This window comes from Taudactylus pleione, unplaced genomic scaffold (assembly GCF_031769625.1).
Source record: "Taudactylus pleione unplaced genomic scaffold, aTauple2 ptg000095l, whole genome shotgun sequence".
NCBI classification, from domain to species: domain Eukaryota; kingdom Metazoa; phylum Chordata; class Amphibia; order Anura; family Myobatrachidae; genus Taudactylus; species Taudactylus pleione.
Genome location: NW_028284497.1, coordinates 9,874,271 through 9,897,751, shown reverse-complemented (window position 1 = coordinate 9,897,751; position 23,481 = coordinate 9,874,271). Strand labels below are relative to the sequence as shown.

Here is a 23,481-nt window from a genome sequence, read left to right as displayed (position 1 = left end):
TATGAAACTTTTGTATATACAGGAAATTATTGCCTATTTTCAGTGAGATCATACTCACTGCTCCATTGGATTTTTGTAGTGTATGACAGTATTTATTGCTAATATAATTAGTTTCACTTTTTTGCCTTAAAACTGAAAGTCTTGCTGTAAAATTTTCCTTACTTTCTGTACAAAGTTAATGGTTTTTATTAGGAGTATTTCTATATAAAATCCACTTGACAAAGATCTTTAAAAGACTTTATTTTAAATAGAAATGAGTATAAAGTTAATGAAACTATACAACGCAGCATGACATCTTCAGATTAGCTTTAAAGAAATGGGAAAAAAAAAACATTTCACCATATTTAGTTAATCATAATACAAATATTACAATTTGTGCAATACCAGTAACAAATATACACTGTGTAGTGAATATTGATCACTTTATATACTGGCCTTGTGCATTTTGTCAACAAATTAAAATCTAAAGAAATATAAATAATTTAATGTTGTAATTGAAACATAAATATAACTCAGTAAATGGTTCTTGGCAAGTGCTTTTGTTTTTGGAACTAAATATAGTCCTGTGTGCTGCAATGAATTTCCATTGCATATCAGTAACATTTTTGGAATATCCACAATGTTCCATTGGCTCTTATTTCACTCACTAATAATTCTTAATTTAACCATAAAAACATAATTATTGAGAAAGGAGAAAAAAAGACCCAAACAAACTATAGAACTGATAACTGAAGTACTGGGACTGTGTCCTTTTGAAGACAATTACATTTGTAATACTATATGCACAGTTAACCGATGAGAGGACAACATGAAGGTATTAAATGCACAAGTTTCCCTGGTAATTATTTATTAAATATGGATGGCAGATGGTGTGGCTAGTATTTTTATACCTGCATAAACTCAGAAAGAGATATAAAGTGTTTTATTCTGGACACTAAAGATAAAACCCTTCTCTCCTAAGATGCACAAATAACATCAGACAAACAACTGAATTAATGTAATAACCTAAAGAAGGTGGATGTTCACTTTAACTACTGCACAAGTGAATTGTTTATAGCTCATTAATCAAAATCCACGGCATACTGTTTAGCTGTTCTGATCTAGGGAACAGTAAAATACAGCTACGTAGCATTAGCAATCTTGTAAACATAGGAAGCTACTGCTCTCACTTTGCAACATTTAAAAGTTGCAAAATTCAGAACACTGTAATAAAACACAAAGCAGGAGCATACAGTATGGCAAGTGTCAGCAGCAGTAACCAGTCATGTACAGATAAAGTGGTATAAAAACTTTGCTTTAAAGAGTTTCTCACATTCAAGGCACTCTGTGACAATATCACGCCCTGAGATAGTAAGACATTGCTGGGTTACATGCCTGTGTGCAATAGAATATACTTGTATTGTAGAGGGCAGAGGTATGATTACTGGGCTTGATCTAACTGTTTATAATAATGTCCTCTATCTAATGAGAAAAAAATCAAGTGTAATCTACTTTGACATAATTGCCACTCATTGGCAAAAATGGAAGTTACTGTAAAAGATAACTTATTACACTACTTAACCCAAGTAATGGCATGCTAGGGCAGTCCCGGTGTGTGTATAATATATATATATATATATATATATATATGTATATATATATATATATATATATATATATATATATATATACATATACATACACACACACACACGCGTATGCATACAAACATATCTATCTGCATATACAGTATTCTGCATGGTAACTGGCATGAAATATTAAAGATCCTCATCCCACTACCATGTTTTCTTAATTAGTCTTATTTAGGATTATCATTGCTCTTCTCTATCATGTAGCCATAACATTTCCCTTCCTTCCCACTTTTGCTACCCTATAAAGAACCCATCCAGTGTATAAAAGTAAAGGAAAGCACATAAAGGCAAAGCAGCACCTTGTATGACTATTACAGCTGCTGAGAATTCAGTGACTATGCGCAATGTTACCCTATTAAAATGATACATTAATAAACATGTATCAAAACTGAACATAACAATTATTAGAAAGAATGGCACAATATGCATCACTAACATTGACTTCTACAGTTACAAACAAGAAACAGATCAACATTGATACACATGCTTAGCACCTGAAAGAGGTAGTTCTAACATTTAAAGGAGAGACCCACAGGTTTTGGGGAGACACAGGTTTTGGGGAGACACAGTCTCCTATACATGCCCTGAACCCTCTAGGAGCAAATTCATTTTGTGCTTCTCATCATGAACATTGGGACGGTCATCCTACTATGGTCACAAAGCAAACCATTGTAAATAACCATTTGTCGTATTTTAGAAAAAGGAAAGATTTCAAGATGCTCCTCAGTTTGCAAGAGGGCACCTAAAATATTGTAAATTGGCACCATAAAGTTTAAACAATCATTGCTTAGGATCCTTAGAAGAGAGAGTTATTCGTATCAGTGGTTGAGAGACACAGTAGAGACATCACGAGTGTAGTTAGTCAATGTCACCACAACAATTTGTGGCACTGTAAGAGACCTACTGTATTCAGTATGTGCTGTAATTTATCCTGTCAGAAGTATAAAGCTCAGAATTAAGCCAGACTGGCATTTTATAGTACGTCTTCAGCTTAGGATGCATTTGTCCATAGCATCTTTCAGACTCAAGGACCTGATCTTCTTTTCCGGGTGTTGCAAGGAAATCTCAGTCCACTGCATCACAAATCTCTTCCACCATGGCATTGAAGATGCGTGGCTGGTCTGCGTACACATGGTGAGAAGCACCTTTGATTGCCTGTGGAGAAGAAATGATTAGTGTTAATGAATTAATGCATTATTTATGAGGATATTACCACCATTTTGTCTCAAAGATCTATTGTGAATTTATATCACTCTGCAATATTCATATGTTAAATGTGCTGAAATACATTTCATGGGGCGGATTCAACTCTCTGTGATAGCCACAAAGTGGCTTCTGAAACTGACCAGTAGCACCGCTAATTTTACCTTGCAACCCTTGGTACACAAGAAACAGTAATGTTTGGATATCGTAAAACTCGTTGATGTGTGAGGTTGAATATCGCAGCGGCAAATCGCCTAAAATTGAATATACCAACATGGTGGCTAAACATGTCAGAGAATATACCCCATATATACTGAATTAAGCATTTGCACGCTGTTTTGGATTTCCATTGTGTCAGCTGCTAAAGAGACTCCTGCACCACTTGCTGTCTAACTGACTTATATATGGGCTACTTGATCCAGATCTCATTTACTTACCTATAGCCAGCCACAAGTGATCGGCTACCTCGATTGCTAGACCGTAGGACTGTGTACACGCAGCAGCCGTAGCGTGCAGCAGGAGCGCTGGGACCTGTGATCTCATACAGGTCCAGGTAAGACAATAACAGCGCTGACTCAGCACACACAGTGACAGTTCTGATACTACCTTGGAAACAGGATAGATATCTCCTTAGCAGGAGGATTTGCAGCTGCAAGTGACAATTTTTTCCCTAAACCAAGGTGCCAAAAGCTGACTGACTATCTACTTTCACACAAAGACAAATTCAATCAGCCTCAGCCAATATTATTCACACAAAGCTATCAAGTTGTGACATTTGCAGCAAGTCCTTATTTAGAAGTATGGATATTGCATGTTTATATTCATTGTAATTTTATGTGTGTATTTTATTGAAATATTGAAAAAAATTTTATATATTTATTTTTTTAGTTTAATTCCATTTGTTATTAAATGTACATTGTTTAAGATCGAGTTTTTGACCTTTTCATTCTCTGCCATATTGCAATCCATATCTATGTAGAAGCGCAGAATCCATATGTATTGTTCAGTATAAAGTTGAATATACCCCATGAATATAAAGTGTTATTTCCCAATGAATTGGTTGACTAAGTGAAAATGTAATTGAAATATACAGACAAGTGCTGAGCACCTCCAGCGTCCAATCATTGTCAAAAGAGTCAGCCTTGACAATTTGGAATTGATTCTAAATAGAATGCAACAACTATATAGATAAACAGCATCCAACACTAGTACTTGAAGCATATCAATTAGCCCATGTCGATCACTATCTCTTACCAGTGTATGTACATAAGAATCAGATCGCTGCTGTTTAGCCTTTTCCCCTGTACTGCGGTCAATCCAGGTCTCTGCTCCATAGATGAATGTGATGGGAAGGTCTTTAGGAATCAAGTGAAATCGGGACATCATTGGGCGCTTAGCCCAACCAAACTTCTCCATCATTGTTTTAAAGGCGCTTTCACCACTATCAGTAATATGAAGAATAAACTTGATTAGTGAATAACCAATGAAAAGCATAAATTAAATCTAACCTTTTCTGAAGTTCTGGTTACCTCGGCGTCTGGGCATTGCAGTGATAAATATATTCCATAATGGTGTCATCTTCAAAGAACTCCTCAAATTTCAGCTTCAGATCTGGGCGAAATCTCTGCACCAATCTTGGACCTGGAATTTACAGATCAATCTTAGAAACGGAACAACAAATGAAAAACTACTGGCTAGGAGAGAAAATCCCATTATCTATCTATCTATCTATCTATCTATCTATCTATCTATCTATCTATCTATCTATCTATCTATCTATCAGCAATACTCCAGATGCACACCACCAAATCCGGTAGTTTTAAACAAGCATCTTTAATGTAGCATCTGTAAGAAGTTATATAAAAGAAGCCATCATAGAGCCAACTTCAGTAAATAGTAGTAAAGTACTCATCCATCACTGTAGGATATTTTGTAAAGTACTCATCCATCACTGTAGGTAAGAACCGGCCATCCCAACGGGCCGTTTCGGTACATCTAGCCTTTGTCAAGGGTCAGCCTCAATTGAGCTTAATTGAGGCTGACCCTTGACAAAGACTAGATGTGCCGAAACGGCCCGTTGGGATGGCCGGTTCTTACCTACAGTGATGGATGAGTACTTTACAAAATATCCTACAGTGATGGATGAGTACTTTACTACTATTTACTGAAGTTGGCTCTATGATGGCTTCTTTTATATAACTTTTTACAGATGCTACATTAAAGATGCTTGTTTAAAACTACCGGATTTGGTGGTGTGCTGGTTCTTGCTGCTATATCTATTATTACCGGGCACCCACACTCAAGTTTTATATAAAGTGTGTGCGACCTGTTTACTTGTTTTTATATATATATATATATATATATATATATTATAGATTCTGTGGGGAGACATTTTAAAGGAGTAAAGACATAAATAGACCACATAAAGCAGAAAAGTGAAGCATATACTGTTTTATAATATCAAAACAGTAAGAAAATATCATCTATGTGGAATTTAAAAATAAAACACTGACTAAGTTAAGGTGCCCACACACATAGCGATATTTTACCCGATCTGGCAGATTCTGACACATTGGAGCAACAGATCGTATAAAATATGGCCAAATCGTGAGTCCCCCACTCACGATCACGATGCGATGCGCGTCCCCGCTGGTCGCACATCGCATCGTCAGATCTGCCGTGCAGTAGGGCAGATCTGACAATCTAGGAGGCGATGCACTGTGAAAGTCTGGATGCAGGAGAGATCGTATGAAGATTGGACACCAAATTGTGCGGAGATCGTGTGCAGCGCTGCCAGGGAGAGTTTCAAGGGAAATCGTACACAAATCGTACACATCGGCTGATCGTGTGCTGATCGCTATGTGTGTGGGCACCTTTATTCTTAAATTGCATTCATGCCAACACATTTATGGCCTTTTAACTCTAATTAGTCACATTTGGCCTTAGACTTGTGTATGTAACAGATCTTTTGTAAAGGCTATGGTTATTCCACTAGTAAAACTGAATAGTAGTTACTACACAATTTAGAGATAAACTGTTTACTATACCCACTATAATTTCGATTTTTACCTTAAACCAGTGGTTCCTGACTTTCCAAACTTTCATGAATAATGGCACCCTAGAGAATCAGCATTTTTATCATGGCACCCCTTGGACAAACGTTTCTTACTGGGAAAATCAGCAATCATACTAAATTGTGCTTATGAATCATCCTTAGGTTCAGTTATGTGGCAGTGGACAGGACTGCACTTCCGTTTGCCGACATGTTTCATGACTGGCAGCCACCAGCTCTGGTGTGTTCTATTACATGGACCATAAATAATTGATTTGCTCCTGGATCCACCAACCCATGGCACCCAGTTTTGGAATCACTGCATTAAGCCATTGAATGTATCACTTCTATCCCAAGTCTGTGAATCCCTTTATATCACCAGAGATAACTCCATAACAGTTCAGTTACCTCACACAATACATTTGGAAAAAAAAAATATAAGAAGTTTACAGAGATTAAAGAAAATCAGTCTATAGTAGTGTTTCCGACATAGAGTTATAGATATATAGATATATATATATATATCGCAACAATCCGGCAGTGAGGCAAATCTGTGCATAACATAGCAAAGGCACACAGGTCGATATTCTTACAAACTTGGGAGTGCCGGATTGTTGCTATGTACATTGGGGCAAGTGTGTGTAAACCTGCTAAGTATCAAGGCACCCACTGTTTACCTAAGAACACTAAATCAGTTTGTTATCAATATGATATCTATTACAGAGAATGTTTCTACTACCAATGATGTTATAAGTTTTCCAAGTCTAAATTTGCCTGTGGGGGATACACTGAGCTTTACACCAGCTCAGGCTGCACAGATTCTGTTCAATGAGAACATAACTAAAAGAACTGTCAGTTACAGTGCCTTGCAAAAGTATTCACCCCCCTTGGCTTTTTACCTTTTTTGTACAACCTGTAATTTATTTATTTATTTTTTTATCTGAATTTTATGTGATGGATCTGCACAAAATAGTCTAATTTGGTGAAGTGAAATGAGAAAAATATATATAAAAAAGAATCTTTATAAATAAAATTCTGAAAATTGGCATGTGCATATGTAATCACGCCCTTCACTATGAAGCCCCTCAAAAGTTCTGGTGCAACCAATTACCTTCAGAAGTCACATAATTAGTGAAATGAAGTCCACCTGTGTGAAATCACATGTGTCACATGATCTGTCAGTATAAACACACCTTTTCTGAAAGGCCCCAGAGGCTGCAACACCACTAAGCAAGAGGCATCATACCATGAAGACCAAGGAGCTCTCCAAACAAGTCAGGGACAAAGTTGTTGAGAAGTACAATTCTGGGTTGGGTTATAAAAATATATCCAAATCTTTGATGATCCCCCGGAGCACCATCAAATCCATCATCATCAAATGGAAAGAACATGGTACCGCAACAAACCTGCCAAGAGAGGGCCGCCCACCAAAACTCACAGACCAGGCAAGGAGGGTATTAATCAGAGAGGCAGCACAGAGACCAAAAGGTAACCCTGAAGTAGCTGCAGAGTTCCACAGCAGAGACTGGTGTATCTGTGCATGTGACCACAATACGCCGTACACTCCATAGAGCTGGGCTTTATTGAAGAGTGGCCAGAAAAAAGCCATTACTTAGTGTTAAAAATAAGAAGATACAATTTGAGTTTGCCAAAAGGCATGTGGGCGACTCGCCAAATGTATGGAGTAAGGTGCTCTGGTCAGATGAGACTTAAATTGAACTTTTCGGCCACTAAGGAAAACGCTATGTCTGGTGCAAACCCAACACATTCCATCACCCCAAGAACACCATCCCCACAGTGAAATATGGTGGTGGCAGCATCATGCTGTGGGGATGTTTTTCAGCAGCAGGGACTGGGAAACTGATTCGAGTCGAGCGAAAGATGGATGGTGCTAAATACAGGGATATTCTTGAGCAAAACCTGTTTCAGACTGCCTGTGATTTGAGACTGGGACGGAGGTTCACCTTCCAGCATGACAATGACCGGAAGCATACTGCTAAAGCAACACTCGAGTGGTTTAAGGGGAAACATTTAAATGTTTTGGAATGGCCTAGTCAAAGCCCAGATCTCAATCCAATTGAGAATCTGTGGTCAGAATTGAAGATTGCTGTTCACAAGCAGAAGCCATCCAACATGAAGGAGCTGGAGCAGTTTTGCGTTAAGGAATGGGCAAAAATCCCAGGGGCAAGATGTGTCAAGCTCATAGAGACTTATCCAAAGCGACTTGCAGCTGTAATTGCTGCAAAAGGTGGCTCGACAAAGTACTGACTTTAGGGGGGGTGAATAGATATGCACGCTGAAGTTTTCTGTTATGTTGTCCTAAATGTTGTTTGATTCACAATATAAAAAAAAAAAAACACAACTTCACAGTTGTAGGCATGTTCTGTGAATGAAATGATGCATACCTTCAAACAATCCATTTTAATTCCAGGTTGTGAGGAAACAAAACATGAAAAATGCAAAGGGGGTGAATACTATTGCAAGGCACTGTAGTTCCCCAGATGAGGTTTATCATCAACTTCTCAGAATGAGAAAGCGAGAGGTGGCCTATTTATTACACTGGTCGACTTTATCAGACTACTATCGACAAAAACTCATCCCCAGGGGATTAAGAGTACACAACACTCCCACTATAGGCCGTAAAACTATGTAATTCTGCCGCCGGTGGGTAGCCATTTTAAACAAATGTAGCATGGATTTGATGTTATTGATGGTGGAGGAGGCAGAATGCGAATTGCAATTAATAAGGAAAAAATAAAAATTTGAGAATTATCGAAAAACAGAGGAACCAACTTTGCAGGATCCTAACAACAACGTGGTGGCTGAAACTGAACCAACAATTTGAGACCTATAAGAAAGAACTACAAAAATTTAAAAAATCAAAATTACACGTCGTACAAAATTATGATGAACAACGCGTGTACAGATGGCTGAAGGGTACTGAACCAGCTAGGCGTAATAATAGAGCACAATCTAGATCGAATTGGAGACAGCGCCATGAGCAAAGCTCTAAAGATAATTATACCTTAAACAGTGACAGCGACTCTCTTGTGGTTTTCAGCAATTTGTGCTACAGTAGCTTTTCTGTGGGATCAGACCAGACTCCAGTTCATCGATAGTACCTACTAGAAGTGGTCCAAGGAAGGACAAACTACTGCATACCGGGAACATCCCCAAAAGACCTGGCGTTTTGGAGATGCTCTGAACCAGACATCTAGCCATCACAATTTGGTCTTTGTCAAAGTCGCCCAGATCTTTACACTTGCCCATTTTTCCTGCTTCCAACACATCAACTTCAAGAGCTGACTGGTGATTTGCTGCCTAATATATTTTACCCTTTGACAGGTGCCATTGTAACGAGATAATCAATGTTATTCAATTAACCGGTCAGTGGTTTTAATGTTATGGCTGATGGGTGTACATACACACCACATAAATATACACATACATACATACGTTCTTGGACCTCTACTATTCTCCCTGTATACGTCCTCTCTAGGTGAACTCATCAGCTCTTTTGACCTCCATTATCATCTCTATGCTGATGATACTCAGATTTACCTTTCCTCCCCTGACCTCTCCCCCTCTCTCCTCACTCGTATCTCCAACTGTCTTTCTGCTATTTCTCCCTGGATGTCCCAGCGATTTCTTAAACTTAATATGTCTAAGACTGAGCTGATCATTTTTCCACCCTCCAACATAACCTCACTTCCCACTATTTCTTTAACAATTGATGGCACAACTATCTCTTCTAGCCCCAAAGTGCGCTGTCTTGGAGTTATCCTGGACCCCTCCCTCTCCTACAAACCACATATCCAGAGCCCCTCACAGTCCTGTTGCTTCCATCTCCAAAATATTTCCAAGATTAGACCCTTTCTCACCCAGGATGCCACCAAAACCCTCATACACTCATTGGTCATATCCAGATTGGACTACTGTAACCTTCTCCTATCTGGCCTCCCCAACTCCCATGTCTCTCATCTCCAGTCTGTCCTCAATGCTGCTGCTCGACTCATCTTCCTCTCCAAACGCTCTACATCTGCCTCCCCTCTCCTACAAGCCCTCCACTGGCTCCCCTTCCCTTTTAGAACCCAATTCAAGGTTCTCACACTTGCTTACAAAGCCCTCGCCCATTCCTCTCACATTTACATCTCTGACCTCATCTCCCTCCACTCTCCTGGCCGCCCCCTTCGCTCAACCAATGCACGCCACCTCTCATGCCAACTGATTATTTCCTCCCACTCCCGCCTCCAAGATTTTGCCCGTGCTGCTCCCGACCTTTGGAACTCTCTCCCTCTCCCTATCAGACTCTCCTCCTCCTTACAATCCTTCAAACGGGCTCTCAAGACCCACTACTTCATCAAAGCCTTCTAGCTCCCATCCTAACTTGCTGCAACATGCTCCTTCCTCCGTTTACCCCATCTGTGTCACACCTGTTTGTCTGCCCCTCCCCTTTAGAATGTAAGCTCTACCCTCTTGTGCTTCTCCTTACTTTACTTTCACCTACTTCTTACCCCCCACCAGGGCACCTAACACTTGGTTGCTTATGCTCTGTTGCATATCTAGGTGTTATGGTCACTTATGTATCAATGTATATTATCCATGTCCTTGTCCTATTTTTTACTGTAAGTCAGTTGTGAAATTATTTGTTTATGTACTTTGTAAGGCGCTGCGGAACACTTGTGGCGCCATATAAATAAACGATAATAATAATAATAATACATATATACACACACACACACACACACACACCTCATGTCAGGTGACGTTACGACAATTGAACTAAAAGTAAACAGGTACTTATGTTCTTAGGGCCCGTGACTACATCATAGCAACAGTAAAGTATACATACTAGGTGTACTAAGGAGAACTAGCCAATAGAATAATAAGGGAAATAGTAGTGGCTGAACAAATTATATTACAGTAACTAGCAGAAACATTCAGGAAAACATGTTTTATCCTACTTTTGAATTCTCTCCGCTAGTTAATGATTTCAAATAAAGATATCTGTTCCAATTTGCTTCCACATTTTTAACCAGCACCAACCCCTTTAATATGATAAATAATACAAAGTAAACTTACCCCAAGGTCCTGCTGCTCTCACAACCGCTAAAGGATTGGATCGCCCGAGCACTACAGCCACAGCTTTCACCCATGCAGGGGGAGAACGCACCTCACTGGGGTCTGTAGGTAGGAGAGGGAAGCCCCAAGGATCAACAAGAATAAGGTGTTTCACTCTGAAATTGGATTAATAAAACAGATTAGGACAACAGGCATTGGAATAAGCCTATCCGGCAAGGAACAACTGAAGCCACAAAATATCAGGAACCAGCTATCTAGCAATCGGTTTTATAATGTTATTGTAAAGAGAAAGTACAGCTAAAGGTCTACTTAACATAAAATATAACCTAGTCCTACATGTTTGTGATTGTATGCATACTTTAAGCAGCACTACCCCCACAGTAACACATTTTACTGCAATTGCCCCTCCTCAGGTGTCTGACGGCTAATCAATATAGGTAACCAAATTTAAATGGGATTTGTGAGCAGAATCATCAATCACAAGCCGTAATCTCAAAATTATATCATGTGCATTTTTATACTATGAAATATGCATGAATCAGGCTAATTTATAGACTCAACTCTAAAAGATCCATGTAAAATTTGTCAAATTGAGTTCCCCTTATCTAGTAAGATTGATGTTCTACTTTCCACATCATGGACTAGTAACTAGAAAATCTTAGTTTATGTCAACAACAAACTGTCAGTCTCACCTCTGGGGGTATTTGATTGAATAGGATGCAGCTAGGAATCCACCTAAACTGTGCCCCAGAAGAATCATGTCCTTGATCCCCATTTCTTCTCTCCACTGCTCGATGGAAGAAACAAATTGCTCCTCCGCTCCCTCTGGATCACTAGGGAAGGTTGGCCGGGAACTACGTCCAAATCCCAACAAATCAAAAGCATGGAGAGCTCGGCGTGAGCTAAGAGGGTCTATGTTTTGAATCCATAGTCCCACTCCCCCTCCAAAACCATGGACCATCACTAAAGGCGTCTTTTCCTGGAGCTCAGGGCTCACTGTCAATGTCCAGATCTTGCTTTGATCGGGGAGAGAAACATAACGAGCAGAAAATCTGTTCTGGATACCTGAGGAGATGAGGAGAATAATGTCACTGGAGCATTATTACACAGATACTAATTTGTAGGGGATGTTTTAAATAATGAAATAATGTAAATATATAATGATACTAATACTGTGGATGAAAAAACATAGGGATCTATGCACTAAGCCTTGGAGAGAGAAAAAGTGCACAGAGATGGAGTACCAACCAAGCAGCTCCTAACTGCCAGTTTACAGGCTGTGTTTGAAAAATGACAAAAGCTGTTTGGTACCTTATAATTGTCTACGGGTTAGTAAACAGACCCCATAAATGTCTCCCATCTGTTACCACCAAGTTTAGTACATAGCAAAACAAACAAACAAAAAATAATATTAGGTATATATATATATATATATATATATATATATATACACATATACATATATATACACACATATATATCTATATATATATACACATATATATCTATATATATATATATATATATATATATATATACACACATATATATCTATATATATATATATATACACATATATATCTATATATATATATATATATATATATATATATACACACACATATATATCTATATATATATACATATATATCTATATATATACACACATACACATACATATATATATATACATACATATATATATAATTATACATACATATATACATATATACATACATACATATATATACATATACATATATATATATATATATACATATATATACATATATATATATATACATACACATATATATTTATATATATATATACACACATACATACACACATTTTATATATATATATATATATATATATATATATAATAATGTGTATATATATATAAATAATGTGTATATATATATATATAAATAATGTGTGTATATATATATATATAAATAATGTGTGTATATATATATATATAGCGTTCCCGCTAGGCTGTTTTAGCAAAAGCACCCTGCCCTCACAGGCTGCGGGTGCCGTTCTCACCCGCGGGACGCAGTGTCCCGCGGGTGGAGAAACATGCCGTGTCCCTGGTCACCGCCGGAGAATAGACGCCGGGCGCATGCGCCTGGCATCTATTCTCCCTTTCTGCAGCGCTTGGGGGCTGCCCGGCATGTCCGTAAGCGCCAGGCACGCCCCCAGGTATGACGAAAAGGGGACGCGTCTTATAGACACGCCCCCTTTTCGGGCGCGCGCACACAAGGTTGCCCTGCCTGCCGCCGGAGCTAGAGTGAACACACACACACATATATATATATATACACACATACATACATACACACTCTACATGTAGGAGCTGGCTCAGGCAGCATGAATATTGGGAGTGCTGACTCCTATGCACCAAAATGATGTAATTTATGGTTTCCCTATTATTTATATTTCAACTTTATTTAAACCTCATCCACTTTCTCTAGCCAGTCTCTATCCTATGTGTGGTTTCCAAGTCAGGTCAACCAAAATGATTACTGAAGTAAATGCCAACCACCATTTGAGAACTAGACATTTAAGAGAAAAGAAATAGTTTTCTCGTCTTTTGTTTTTACCCTTTAACTGAATTGTGTAAGCAACAGTAAAGTCTTCACAACACTTTCAGGAGTCAAGTTGACCACACACAATAATATTGGGCAACTGGCACAATACTGCACCATGGGTGAGGGTTGCACTGGTCCATAAATATAACAATGTATAGAATCTTTATTAGAAAGTTTTATTGGGCATGGTGAAAAATGTTATCAGTCTGTTCATCTTATTCCCATACTACCATAACGCAGTGTAAGCAGACCAAAATGGTCACCAGATTGGACCAAGGTCTTCCATGTTACTGTACTTGGGCAAGACATATGCTCATCCCATGTAGAGCACCAAGCTACTGCTCTGTTTACTTCCACCTCTCCTACAGTTATGTAAGTAACAACATAGGAGTCACATATCTCAGTAAATACAAACTTTCGGGATTTAGAAACTAGTTTGTGCTTTACCCAGTTTCAATCTTCAATAAGTATTGTGCATGCATGCAAAACAGGGCTGTAACAAGTGACCAATAGCAATGTTCAGGGGTTATAGCAGTCAGATTTGAGCACAGTGTAGTTTGAGGTATACAGCATCTCAGTCAGCAATGTCTTACTCTCCTTTGTATGTTCTCCGAGTGTTCTAGTAAGGGAATCAGTAGGATTTAACGACAGCAGCATGGCCGGCAATTCAAATCCCGGCAGCGGCAGCCCGACACAGGTGGAAATCCCGAACGTCGGAAGGTAAGTATAATCTAACCTATTCTACCCCCTAACCCTCCCTTAGGGGTGCCTAACCCTAAGTCCCCAGGGGGGGTGCCTAACCCTAACCCTCCCTTCCCCTAGCCTGACCCTAACCTCCCGGGGGGTGCCTAACCCTAAGTCCCCCCCGGGAGCCCTAAACGTAGGTAAAATTACGAGGGAGGGAGGGGAAGAGAGAGAGAGATCGATCTCTCGAAAGGTATGATCAATGGTAGCAAAGCTTGTATAGCTTCCGGTTGTTTACTGTGGTAACCAGCAACAAAACTGTATCTTATAAAGGGGCCAGGGGGTATCTATAATGGGTGCAGTGTGTGTGGGGAACCCAGGGGGGTCCCGCACCGGACACCCTGCATCCATAATATTACTTACCTCTCCGGAGTCCCACGTCGATATATTGGGCGATCAATTAAGCGGCCAATATATCTTGTGTCTGTTGGTCAGTGTCTACCAGCGATATGTCCGAACAACGTCAAGGAAATCAAATCAAGAAGCCACTACACGGTCCTTAAGTTTATGTGTAAGCATAATTTATACACAATTTTGATGTTAGTGATTCTTTAAATAAAGGCGCCTATTAATTAAATTGCCAGTTGTCATGGTAGTGTCATTATTATTGATGTACCATCATTTTATCTTGCAGCTGAATTGTGAAAAATATCCAGAGGGTTATGGTTCATACACACGGTCAGATTTTTCTTCAGATCTGAACGATAACGATTTCAAAAATCGTTCAATTGTTCATATCTGAAGGAAAATCTGCCATATCTGACATGTCTGAACGATGAGAGTTCCCAATTGTCAGATAACGATATCTGACATCTGATGTGTTTGCAGTAAGTTCTGGACGATTTCAGTCATTTTAATGCAGACAAAAATCGTTCGTAGTTCAAATAGTTTGCAAAATCGTTCAAACGTTCATCTGACAGTGTGTATGCTCCATTACTTGTCACAATGGTGAACCCCATTCTGCTGTATTGAGCATGTTTGGGGGATTTTTTTTTTCTTAAAAATCTGTTTTAGTAATGTTCCATTATTTTGTTTTCCTTAAAAAATAGCTTTTAGATATAAAAAATACAGTATATAGTCGTTATAATATAGAAATGATATCTTCTGCACTCCCCTCAATTTGTGGTTTGTGTCCTTTAATAAACAGCCCTAAGTGTGCAAAAATAGACCTAAATAGTTCACATTGCTGGAATCAGAAAGGTGACACAAAAGACGGGGGACAATAATAAAAAGGACTGCAAACACCTGGCCCCACAAAAAGAGGAGAGATCAACAAGGTACTCATTAAAGGCACTTTACAGGAATATCACACTGGTTATATGGGCAAAATATACATTTTGCATCTACTCTGCAAAATTTATAGCTACAAAATAAGTCCTCCAAAGTGGAATTATCTTTTAAATGGTGCAAAATCAGCATATACAAAGTTGAAACATATTGAGTTTGATTAACATTATTTACTTACATTGAAGGATCCTTGACTCCACAGCCTTTAATTTGGACATGGATGTTGGACACCAAGATGGGATCCAGCCAGTTAACCAACTTTGAGATCTGTGCCGGAAAGAAAGGCAAAATAAGTTGGGTGCAAGATATAAGCAGGATAATAAACTTTATTTAATATAGAGCTGCCTTTGACACAAGGTTCATATCACTTCACTTCCCGTGAGTGCCACCAGATATATACATAGCTAACGAAAACATTTTTTTTTGCAATTATTTTGGTATATTGTGCTATTTTTGGTGGCCATACTTGGGATGGTGTAATCACAGGATGGTATAATGCACTTTTGTAAGGGCAGACTGGCAGATACATAGAGGACTATTCAGATAGGTGCAAATTTACCAAAAATCTCACACCCGCATGTATGAGATTTTTAGTACTATATTGGGGGGGGGGGAAGGGAGAGACTTTTGTTTTTTGGGGGATGTTCAATTTTTTTTTTGTAGCACCTTCAGAGAAATTTTTCTACAATCATATTTTTAGTGATAATTGTAGAAACTTGCTTCTGAACCTCTAACACCCCCCATCCTTAATGACTAATTATGCAACTGGAAGTTTCCAATTAGCTTAAGTAGTCCAAAATTACCTTCTGCAGTGATGTCCTCCTCCTCGGTTCCCTGAACATGCTTAAGTTATACTTGCTTACGTTTGAAAAAGCATTTCAGGGTGATTGTGAAAGCAGCACCTATGAGCGCGTGTTACAGTGGTGCGTGTACTGATATATCTGAGAGCCGTGTCCTAACCTGACTTACATCCAAATGTAAACCAGCCCAAAAGCAGTTAGTAAGATCTGTTTGTTGATGAAAACACACTAATACTTTTCAGAAATTCATGGGGATCATTGTGCCTTATAATAACCAATGCAAGGAAATAACACTAATGATCCCATTTGAATGTATATATCTCTGTTTTTTAATATAACAGCTTCATAATGGGGGTAAGGATGAAATGAGGGAGATTGCTAGACTCTTCAGGGAGACAGTGAGATTGCTACTATTTCAGGGAGTCTCCCTGACAATGAGGGATAGTTGGCAAGTATGGCTTAAGTAAGGTCTTCCATGGTGCCATCATGTATTGTGTCATGTATGGGGCCCCCTGTCACATAAGACCCCCCCGGTGTGAATCCCCGTCATGTGTGTGATCCTGTTAGCCCCAGTGTGTGAGAGATCTTGTCAGTGGTGTGTGAGTTTTGTCTCCCCCCCTCAAGGAGTGTGCAGCATGCGGCAGCCGGTAACAGCAGAGCAGTCAGAACACATCAGTAAGTGTCTGGGTCTTCCGTGACAGCATTTTTATTTTCCTGCAGGTTTTCAGCAATTTTTTATTATTGAGTTCTGCAGGTATCGGAAGTGTGCATACCCGCGGTAAGTCAAAATTGGTTGCGAGATCTACGTGATTATTTGCAGACAAAACCCACACCTAATTGAATATGCCCCGTAGTGTTTCTGTAGAAGTTAATGAGCAATTAAGTAACATTTATGTGGGGGCAAACATTCATGGGCATTTTTTTGTGGAGACACAATGTAGCGTTTAATCAATGCCACTGTTCATGGTTTACAAGTATTTCATTACAATATCACTGGTTCCTAACTTTTGGATAAATATGTGCAGGCTTGCCTTAATATATGTGGTCTGAAAGGATTACATGCAATGCAATCTGCCAGCACCTAGGGAACCTGTTCCTTTCACTATTTTGCATGTCCACATCATGACAATACCCCAATCACATGCAAAATGCCCTTACTTATGTAATCACACGAGTTGACAGATCACTGCCCACTGCTCCCAAGACTCCGGATCAGTACATTTACATTTTTAAATAATCTGTACTGCTTTTGAAGATGATATTGCTCTGATTGACTACAGGTAGCTATAGACCCGCCTACTTCAACGCACACAGATGCAGATGAGGAATGAATACAATAGGTGTTCTGACCCTAGTCAAACGCACCTAAAAAGAATGAGGAGGAAAGAGAAATGTAAAATAGAGAAAACAAAAAGCTAACAAGCCGACCTATTTGTGTGCCACTGTGGTTGCCATAAAATGTCTGATGGTGAGCTAAATCAGTTGTAGGTATCATAGTATGACACTAAAAGTAGTTTGGATTTTTAGAGCTTTAGAAGATGGTGAGTTCTTATAAGCGTTATCAGGTGCCAAGATAAAACATAGAAGGTGTCATCGTCCCCCCACCCCCGCGGCTAACGCTAAGGGCGCCCCAGACTTACCTTAGTTCGGGATGCCGTCCTCTGCGTTCCGGCATCAAGACTATGATAGGCGTCGGTATTTTGACACCAATCATAAATCCCTAGCCGGCATTCCGCTGTCGGGTCACATGACTACATCCCCTCTATAACAATACAACTGGCACCATGTAGTTGTCATTACACAAAGTATATGAAAAAGGTCTGGCTCAATGAAATTAGAGATTCTCTGTGTCCTCTCTGTATTAAATATTACCTTAAAAAACCCGATTACACCGTTGGTTAAGGTGAAAACTTGAGGTTACATGAAAAAAAGATATAGGCAATAATGAGAGCAGAACCACTCTGGAAAAACACAAACATTATAGAGAATATTTGTCTTCTAAATATATCTTTAAACATTTTTATGATTTACAGAAAGTAAATCCTCAAATTATCCTTACCTTGATGTGATAAAGCTAAATATAACCTAGGGCCGAATTCATTAGGAGAGAAAAGTCGCGGTAGGCGAAAAGAGTTCGCCGATGCAATCTTTTTGCCTCATTCGCCAGTTTTGAAGAAAACTTTCTGCGTACTTTCACAATGCGCGCTCCCGCTTTTCACCCTATTCAATTGCAAAACAGGCGAAAACACATATGTGCGAAACCTGCGAATGGCAAAATTAGTGAAAAGTACAGCATATTTTGGGGAAATCAGTCTGTACCCCATAAAAAGTCTAACTGACCATGGAAATCAATATAGAAGTGTATTAATAGTTCTAATAATAGTATTATGGGTTCTTAAATTGAGCCAAATGGTTGTTATATTTGCATAAATGTTGGAAAAAGATATAAAGCCATTTTTTTGTTTTAAATTAATAGTTGGAATTATTTGGGGGTACATTAAAATGGGTACTAGTATATGTTTGTGTCTATAAAGTGCAGTTTAAAAAAACACCTGCTGCAGCCACCTGCAAACCTAAAACACCTGTCCCATTCATGCAGCACTCCAAAATACCTGGCCCAATACTTTAAGTCATTCGGGGGGTTGTCCAAAGGGTTCTGAACGAATTTTCCAAATTTTTACGGCAAAATATGGATTTCACACATCTTTTCACCTGCCTCTGAGGTGGTGACACCTTTTCGCCTGTTTCTGTCTATGGAGTTTTCGCACATGCGAAAACGTCCGGGAATTGAATAGGGCAATACGCTGGTATGCGCAAAAAGATTACATCAGCAAATGCTTTTTGCCAAACACGACTTTTCGCTCCTAATTGAATTCGGCCCCTATTTGGGATATAGTACTCTCCTATAACAAAAACTCATTGTTTGAAGGTCATGATCAAATTTAACAATCTAAGATTTTATATGATTTCAAAACATTTAATTATATATCAGGGATTACTACAAGTACAGTAGGAATCTTAGAACTTGTCTTTAGCCACGTTTGTATTTTAGGACCACCATTAAGGTATGTCAGAATCTTGGCATAAAGTTGTATTGCTGTACATTAATTTCTAATCATTTGTAGTAAATAATGGCCATATTGTGCAGCTATGTATGACGGACTTGAAGCCAATACTGCCATCACATGCTGAGTCACCATGACTTGTCAAACGAACACTGCAGTCAGTCAGGATTGGTTTGTATACTTTTCCTATTGCTCCAACTTCCTGTGTGATCTGTACTACATAGCCAAAGACACACTTGAGAGAGAGTTACATAAGGACAGCATCATACTCATAAGGAAGACATCTAGAAGTCTATTTATAAAATGAACAAAATGCTTTTGTCCAGCTTTTCAGCTTGAGAGAACATAATATTTCATCTCTCTCTCTCGTTAAAAAGTGAAGCAAAATCACAGACTTCTCTGCCTTTTCATTTTGCTTCTCTAATCTTTTAGGAAAGGGGTGGGGAACCTTTTTTTCTGCCAAGGCCCATGTTGATATATATAACATTATTCGTGGGCCAGGTGCAGACCACGCCCCCTTTCATGTGATGTCACACAGGGGCGGGCCACAATCGTAAGTGATTACAGCAATGCCCGAAGCAAACTGAGGATGATCCGGGGAGCTGTAAGGGCAGCGGTGTGACAGTCTTAAGCGTCCTAAGGACACACCAGGCGGCACTGCTGCATAGATTCTGGCTGCAGGGTGAAATTCTAGGCATCCTGCAGGCCAGATGAGGCTAGCAGAAAAAAGCTCAGAGGGCCAGACCAAACTATTCCGGGAGCCTTATATGGCCCCCGGGCCTGAGGTTTCTCATCCCTGTTTTATGAGATATCACAGATATCTCCTGCCTACCTTCCTCTGGCGGATTGGCCCGCTGTCCCCATAGCTTAGTTTGGGGACAGAATTCATCAAGCTCTGAAAAGCTTGAGTGCGGCAGCATTTGCCATCTTCAGATGGCGAGTGCTTCTGCTTGTGTATTGCAACCCACTACTTCCCTATGGGAAGGAGGTCCAGGTTGCAGAGAGGGATCTTTCGAATCCCTCCGTCCCTGTCCAGCTCCATCTGCCAGGGCTCTTGTGCGCATGCATGAACTGTAGGGCACGCATGCGCACTAGCATCACTGCTCCGACAGGACCAGTGAAAAGATTCACTGCTCCAAAGAAGCAGTGAAGCCGCTCGCGGGACAGCTGATTTTTCAGATCAATTGTCACCGCGCCGGAGCAATGCTGAATTGCTCCGGATTCCGTGGCAAGTTAGAATGTTAATTATCGGGGTCTGATAATTAACATCATGAATAGGCCCCTTTCTATCTTAAGAGTTTACCAAATACTATATGGAAACCCCTCGCAGTGCACGAGTAGCCTTACGGCTTGCGCAGTCTGAAATTGGCCGATTGCTTGCAAGGCTAAGTATGCACAGTCCGAAATCTATACGAAGTTATGCACACGAGTAGCCTTACCAGCAAACGCAATGCTCAAACAAGGAAACACTGTGCTTCTCGTCAGCTATTGCGCAGATGCCAGGGGATGAAACTCATTTGCAGGTTATGTGTGGGTTTCCCCAGGACCTCTCTGGTGGGTGCGAATGTATTAAATTATAGAGATAGAGGAAGTGCAACAACATTTTACATACAAATAATGCTGTTTTTTAGAGGGGATATGTTCAGTATCCCGACACAGGGGATGCCGGAGCTTAGAATACCCATCCCTTTTAGAAATAGATCCTAAATATTTTTATATGTAACACTGGTGGGGGATGTTTGTACATTTTACATAAAATTTACTAGTAATGATTTTGGTTGCCAACCCTGTAGATAACTTGCCAGCACCACTAAAAAACTGTAATAGTAATATTTACACTAAATAACCGCATCAAAAGTTTATCTAAATATCAAATGTATTTTCATTTATGAATAATTTCCTTAAAATAAAATATAAGGCAGGCCTAGTACTATTAACAAATTTGTTGGTCTTTAACACGATGTATTCCTAGTTCCTTATAGTGTTTTAAATGAACCACCTGTAGCTGTATGGAAACACATGTCATTTAGACAACTACATGAACGGATTTACACAAAAAAAGAAATACATATAGCTAACCTTTATATCTGTGTAATGTACTAACATTGAGATTTCCATTACATCAGCTTGTTTTGATCAATCTGTTGTGTAACGAGGAGGGCCTAACAATCCTGCCTGTCTCTAATATATAACACATACAGTAAAGGAGCCATTTACCTTTCCTCCAGCTGCTCGGCCATCACAGGATCTGTGTCCTGAAGTCCGGGCATTACACAACTGGGAAGCAGCAGCTGATCGATTACGGGGCAAAGAGAAAAAATTAACAGAAAGAGGGCGGGGATACAACGTTCAGAATGGCTGGGGGCGGGGATGGTAGGTGGAGAATAAAAAAGGGGCGGAGATTACGTTTGATTGACGGGGAACATGGAAGACGCCTGCTATTGTACCTGGTAGACGCCAGAAGTATGTATTATAATTATGAATGGAGCAGGAGTGGCTAGCTGTCAGCTGAGAAGATAGGAGGAACCTATGAAAGAAGTTACACAGGTTTGTGTGAGCGAGGAGGACGGCAATACTGTCATTGCTCCCCGTTACATCATTACCAGGTAGCAGATTGTGCTGTGTCACTGTAGTAATCATAGCAAGTAATTATGCTTGGGAGTTTTTTCGTGACGTTGAGAGTTTTGGGTGTACCTAGAAACTACACTAGTACAGAAGCGTTGCATAGTTGGTAATAAATATAGCTGATACTGTAGCTATTTTTGTTGGAGCTTGTCACAACTGAAAAGTTTTGTTAAGGAATATTTGCTATGTAACAGTCTGGCTATAAAAAAAACAAAAAGGTAAATAAATAGAACTTTGTATTTTTTAGATGCATCCTCTGGCAGAAAACAAACACACACACAAAAATCGGAATTACATATTGGCCGCATCGCTCAGTGTGTACGGCCAACGTGCGCTCCCGTGGTCGCATGCGATATAGGCCCTGATTCAGAGCCGGACGCTCTGACCAGAGAGCTCGCTCTGAATCAGGGCCCACCTCCATTAATATGGAGCGTCCTCCTGGACGCTCGTATAGCTGTGGGTCACCACCTACAGCATATACGAGCGTGCAAAATGATGGTCGCGATGGTCTTGACCATCGCAACTGCGAGTGAAAGCCTGCGGTTGGGTTTCTCAACCGCAAGGCCAGGAGTGATTTTGGCTCTATCAGAGCCAAAATCACTCCCACTGACATCACTAGTGATGTCAGTGGGGCCGGCTTCAGACGGTAGGCGTTCCCTTGGGAACGCCTCCGTCTGGCAGGCACGCCCTCGGCACGCCCACCAAAGGGGGCGTGCTGTCAGTCACCATCGACAGCACGCCCCCTTTGATGAGACACTCCGAGCGAAGGAAAGTCCTTCGCTCGTCGGGTCTCGCGCATGTGCACGACGGAGCTCCCTCCGTCATGCGCATGCGCAGTGGGGAACATCGACCCACTTGCGAGCGTACTGCCACTCGCGAGTGGGTCTGAATGACCCCAATAGTCTGGTCGGCCGTGCTGCATAACCATCTGGACAATATCGCGCGAGGCGCCGTAGCAGTTAATGAAGGACAGAACAAGGTGTCGTTCCTTCGTTCATTACACCGCTCTAATGTGTACCCGCAGTATGATATGTCGGCCCGAAATATCATACAGTTATACATCGCTAAATGTGTACCCGGCATTAGGGGTTAATAAAATTAAATTTCTGGCACATCATGTCTATATACAGGGGTATGAGAACATTTTTAGGATGGGGGCAACAAATAATTTAGTTTTGGTGCTCCTAAACTGCTGAAGACTGCCACCCCATATATGCCTGACAAATGTTCCCCATATGCCCACAGAGCTCTCCAGATGCTGAGACCTTAATGTCCCTCAGACCTCCCCACATGGTATCAGATGTCTCCACATGTTAATCACCCTCACATGCCCTCAGAACTCCCTGCAAGTCCCTTATAATGCACATCAAATCCTGTTAGTAGATGACAGTCAGGGTC

At 40.1% G+C, this 23,481-nt stretch overlaps 1 protein-coding gene across 3 annotated transcripts; it reads right to left on the bottom strand.

The window, feature by feature from the left end:
* Positions 1–277: 277 nt before the first annotated feature.
* Positions 278–21,757, bottom strand: ABHD4 (abhydrolase domain containing 4, N-acyl phospholipase B). Of its 3 annotated transcripts, none has more exons than XM_088469956.1 (8): positions 21,676–21,749; positions 17,552–17,758; positions 15,772–15,860; positions 11,661–12,033; positions 10,969–11,123; positions 4,364–4,475; positions 4,089–4,275; positions 278–2,786 (listed from the first exon to the last, which is right to left on the bottom strand). In XM_088469956.1, exons 3-8 carry the CDS (start codon positions 15,809–15,811, stop codon positions 2,697–2,699), a joined length of 957 nt encoding a protein of 318 aa, XP_088326082.1. In that variant the 5' UTR covers positions 15,812–15,860; positions 17,552–17,758; positions 21,676–21,749; the 3' UTR covers positions 278–2,696. The 3 variants fall into 3 exon arrangements, with proteins under 3 accessions (XP_088326082.1, XP_088326083.1, XP_088326081.1); XM_088469957.1 differs by lacking the exon at positions 17,552–17,758 and adding an exon at positions 18,453–18,655 and having other exon boundaries at positions 21,676–21,703; XM_088469955.1 differs by lacking the exon at positions 17,552–17,758 and having other exon boundaries at positions 21,676–21,757.
* Positions 21,758–23,481: the final 1,724 nt, after the last annotated feature.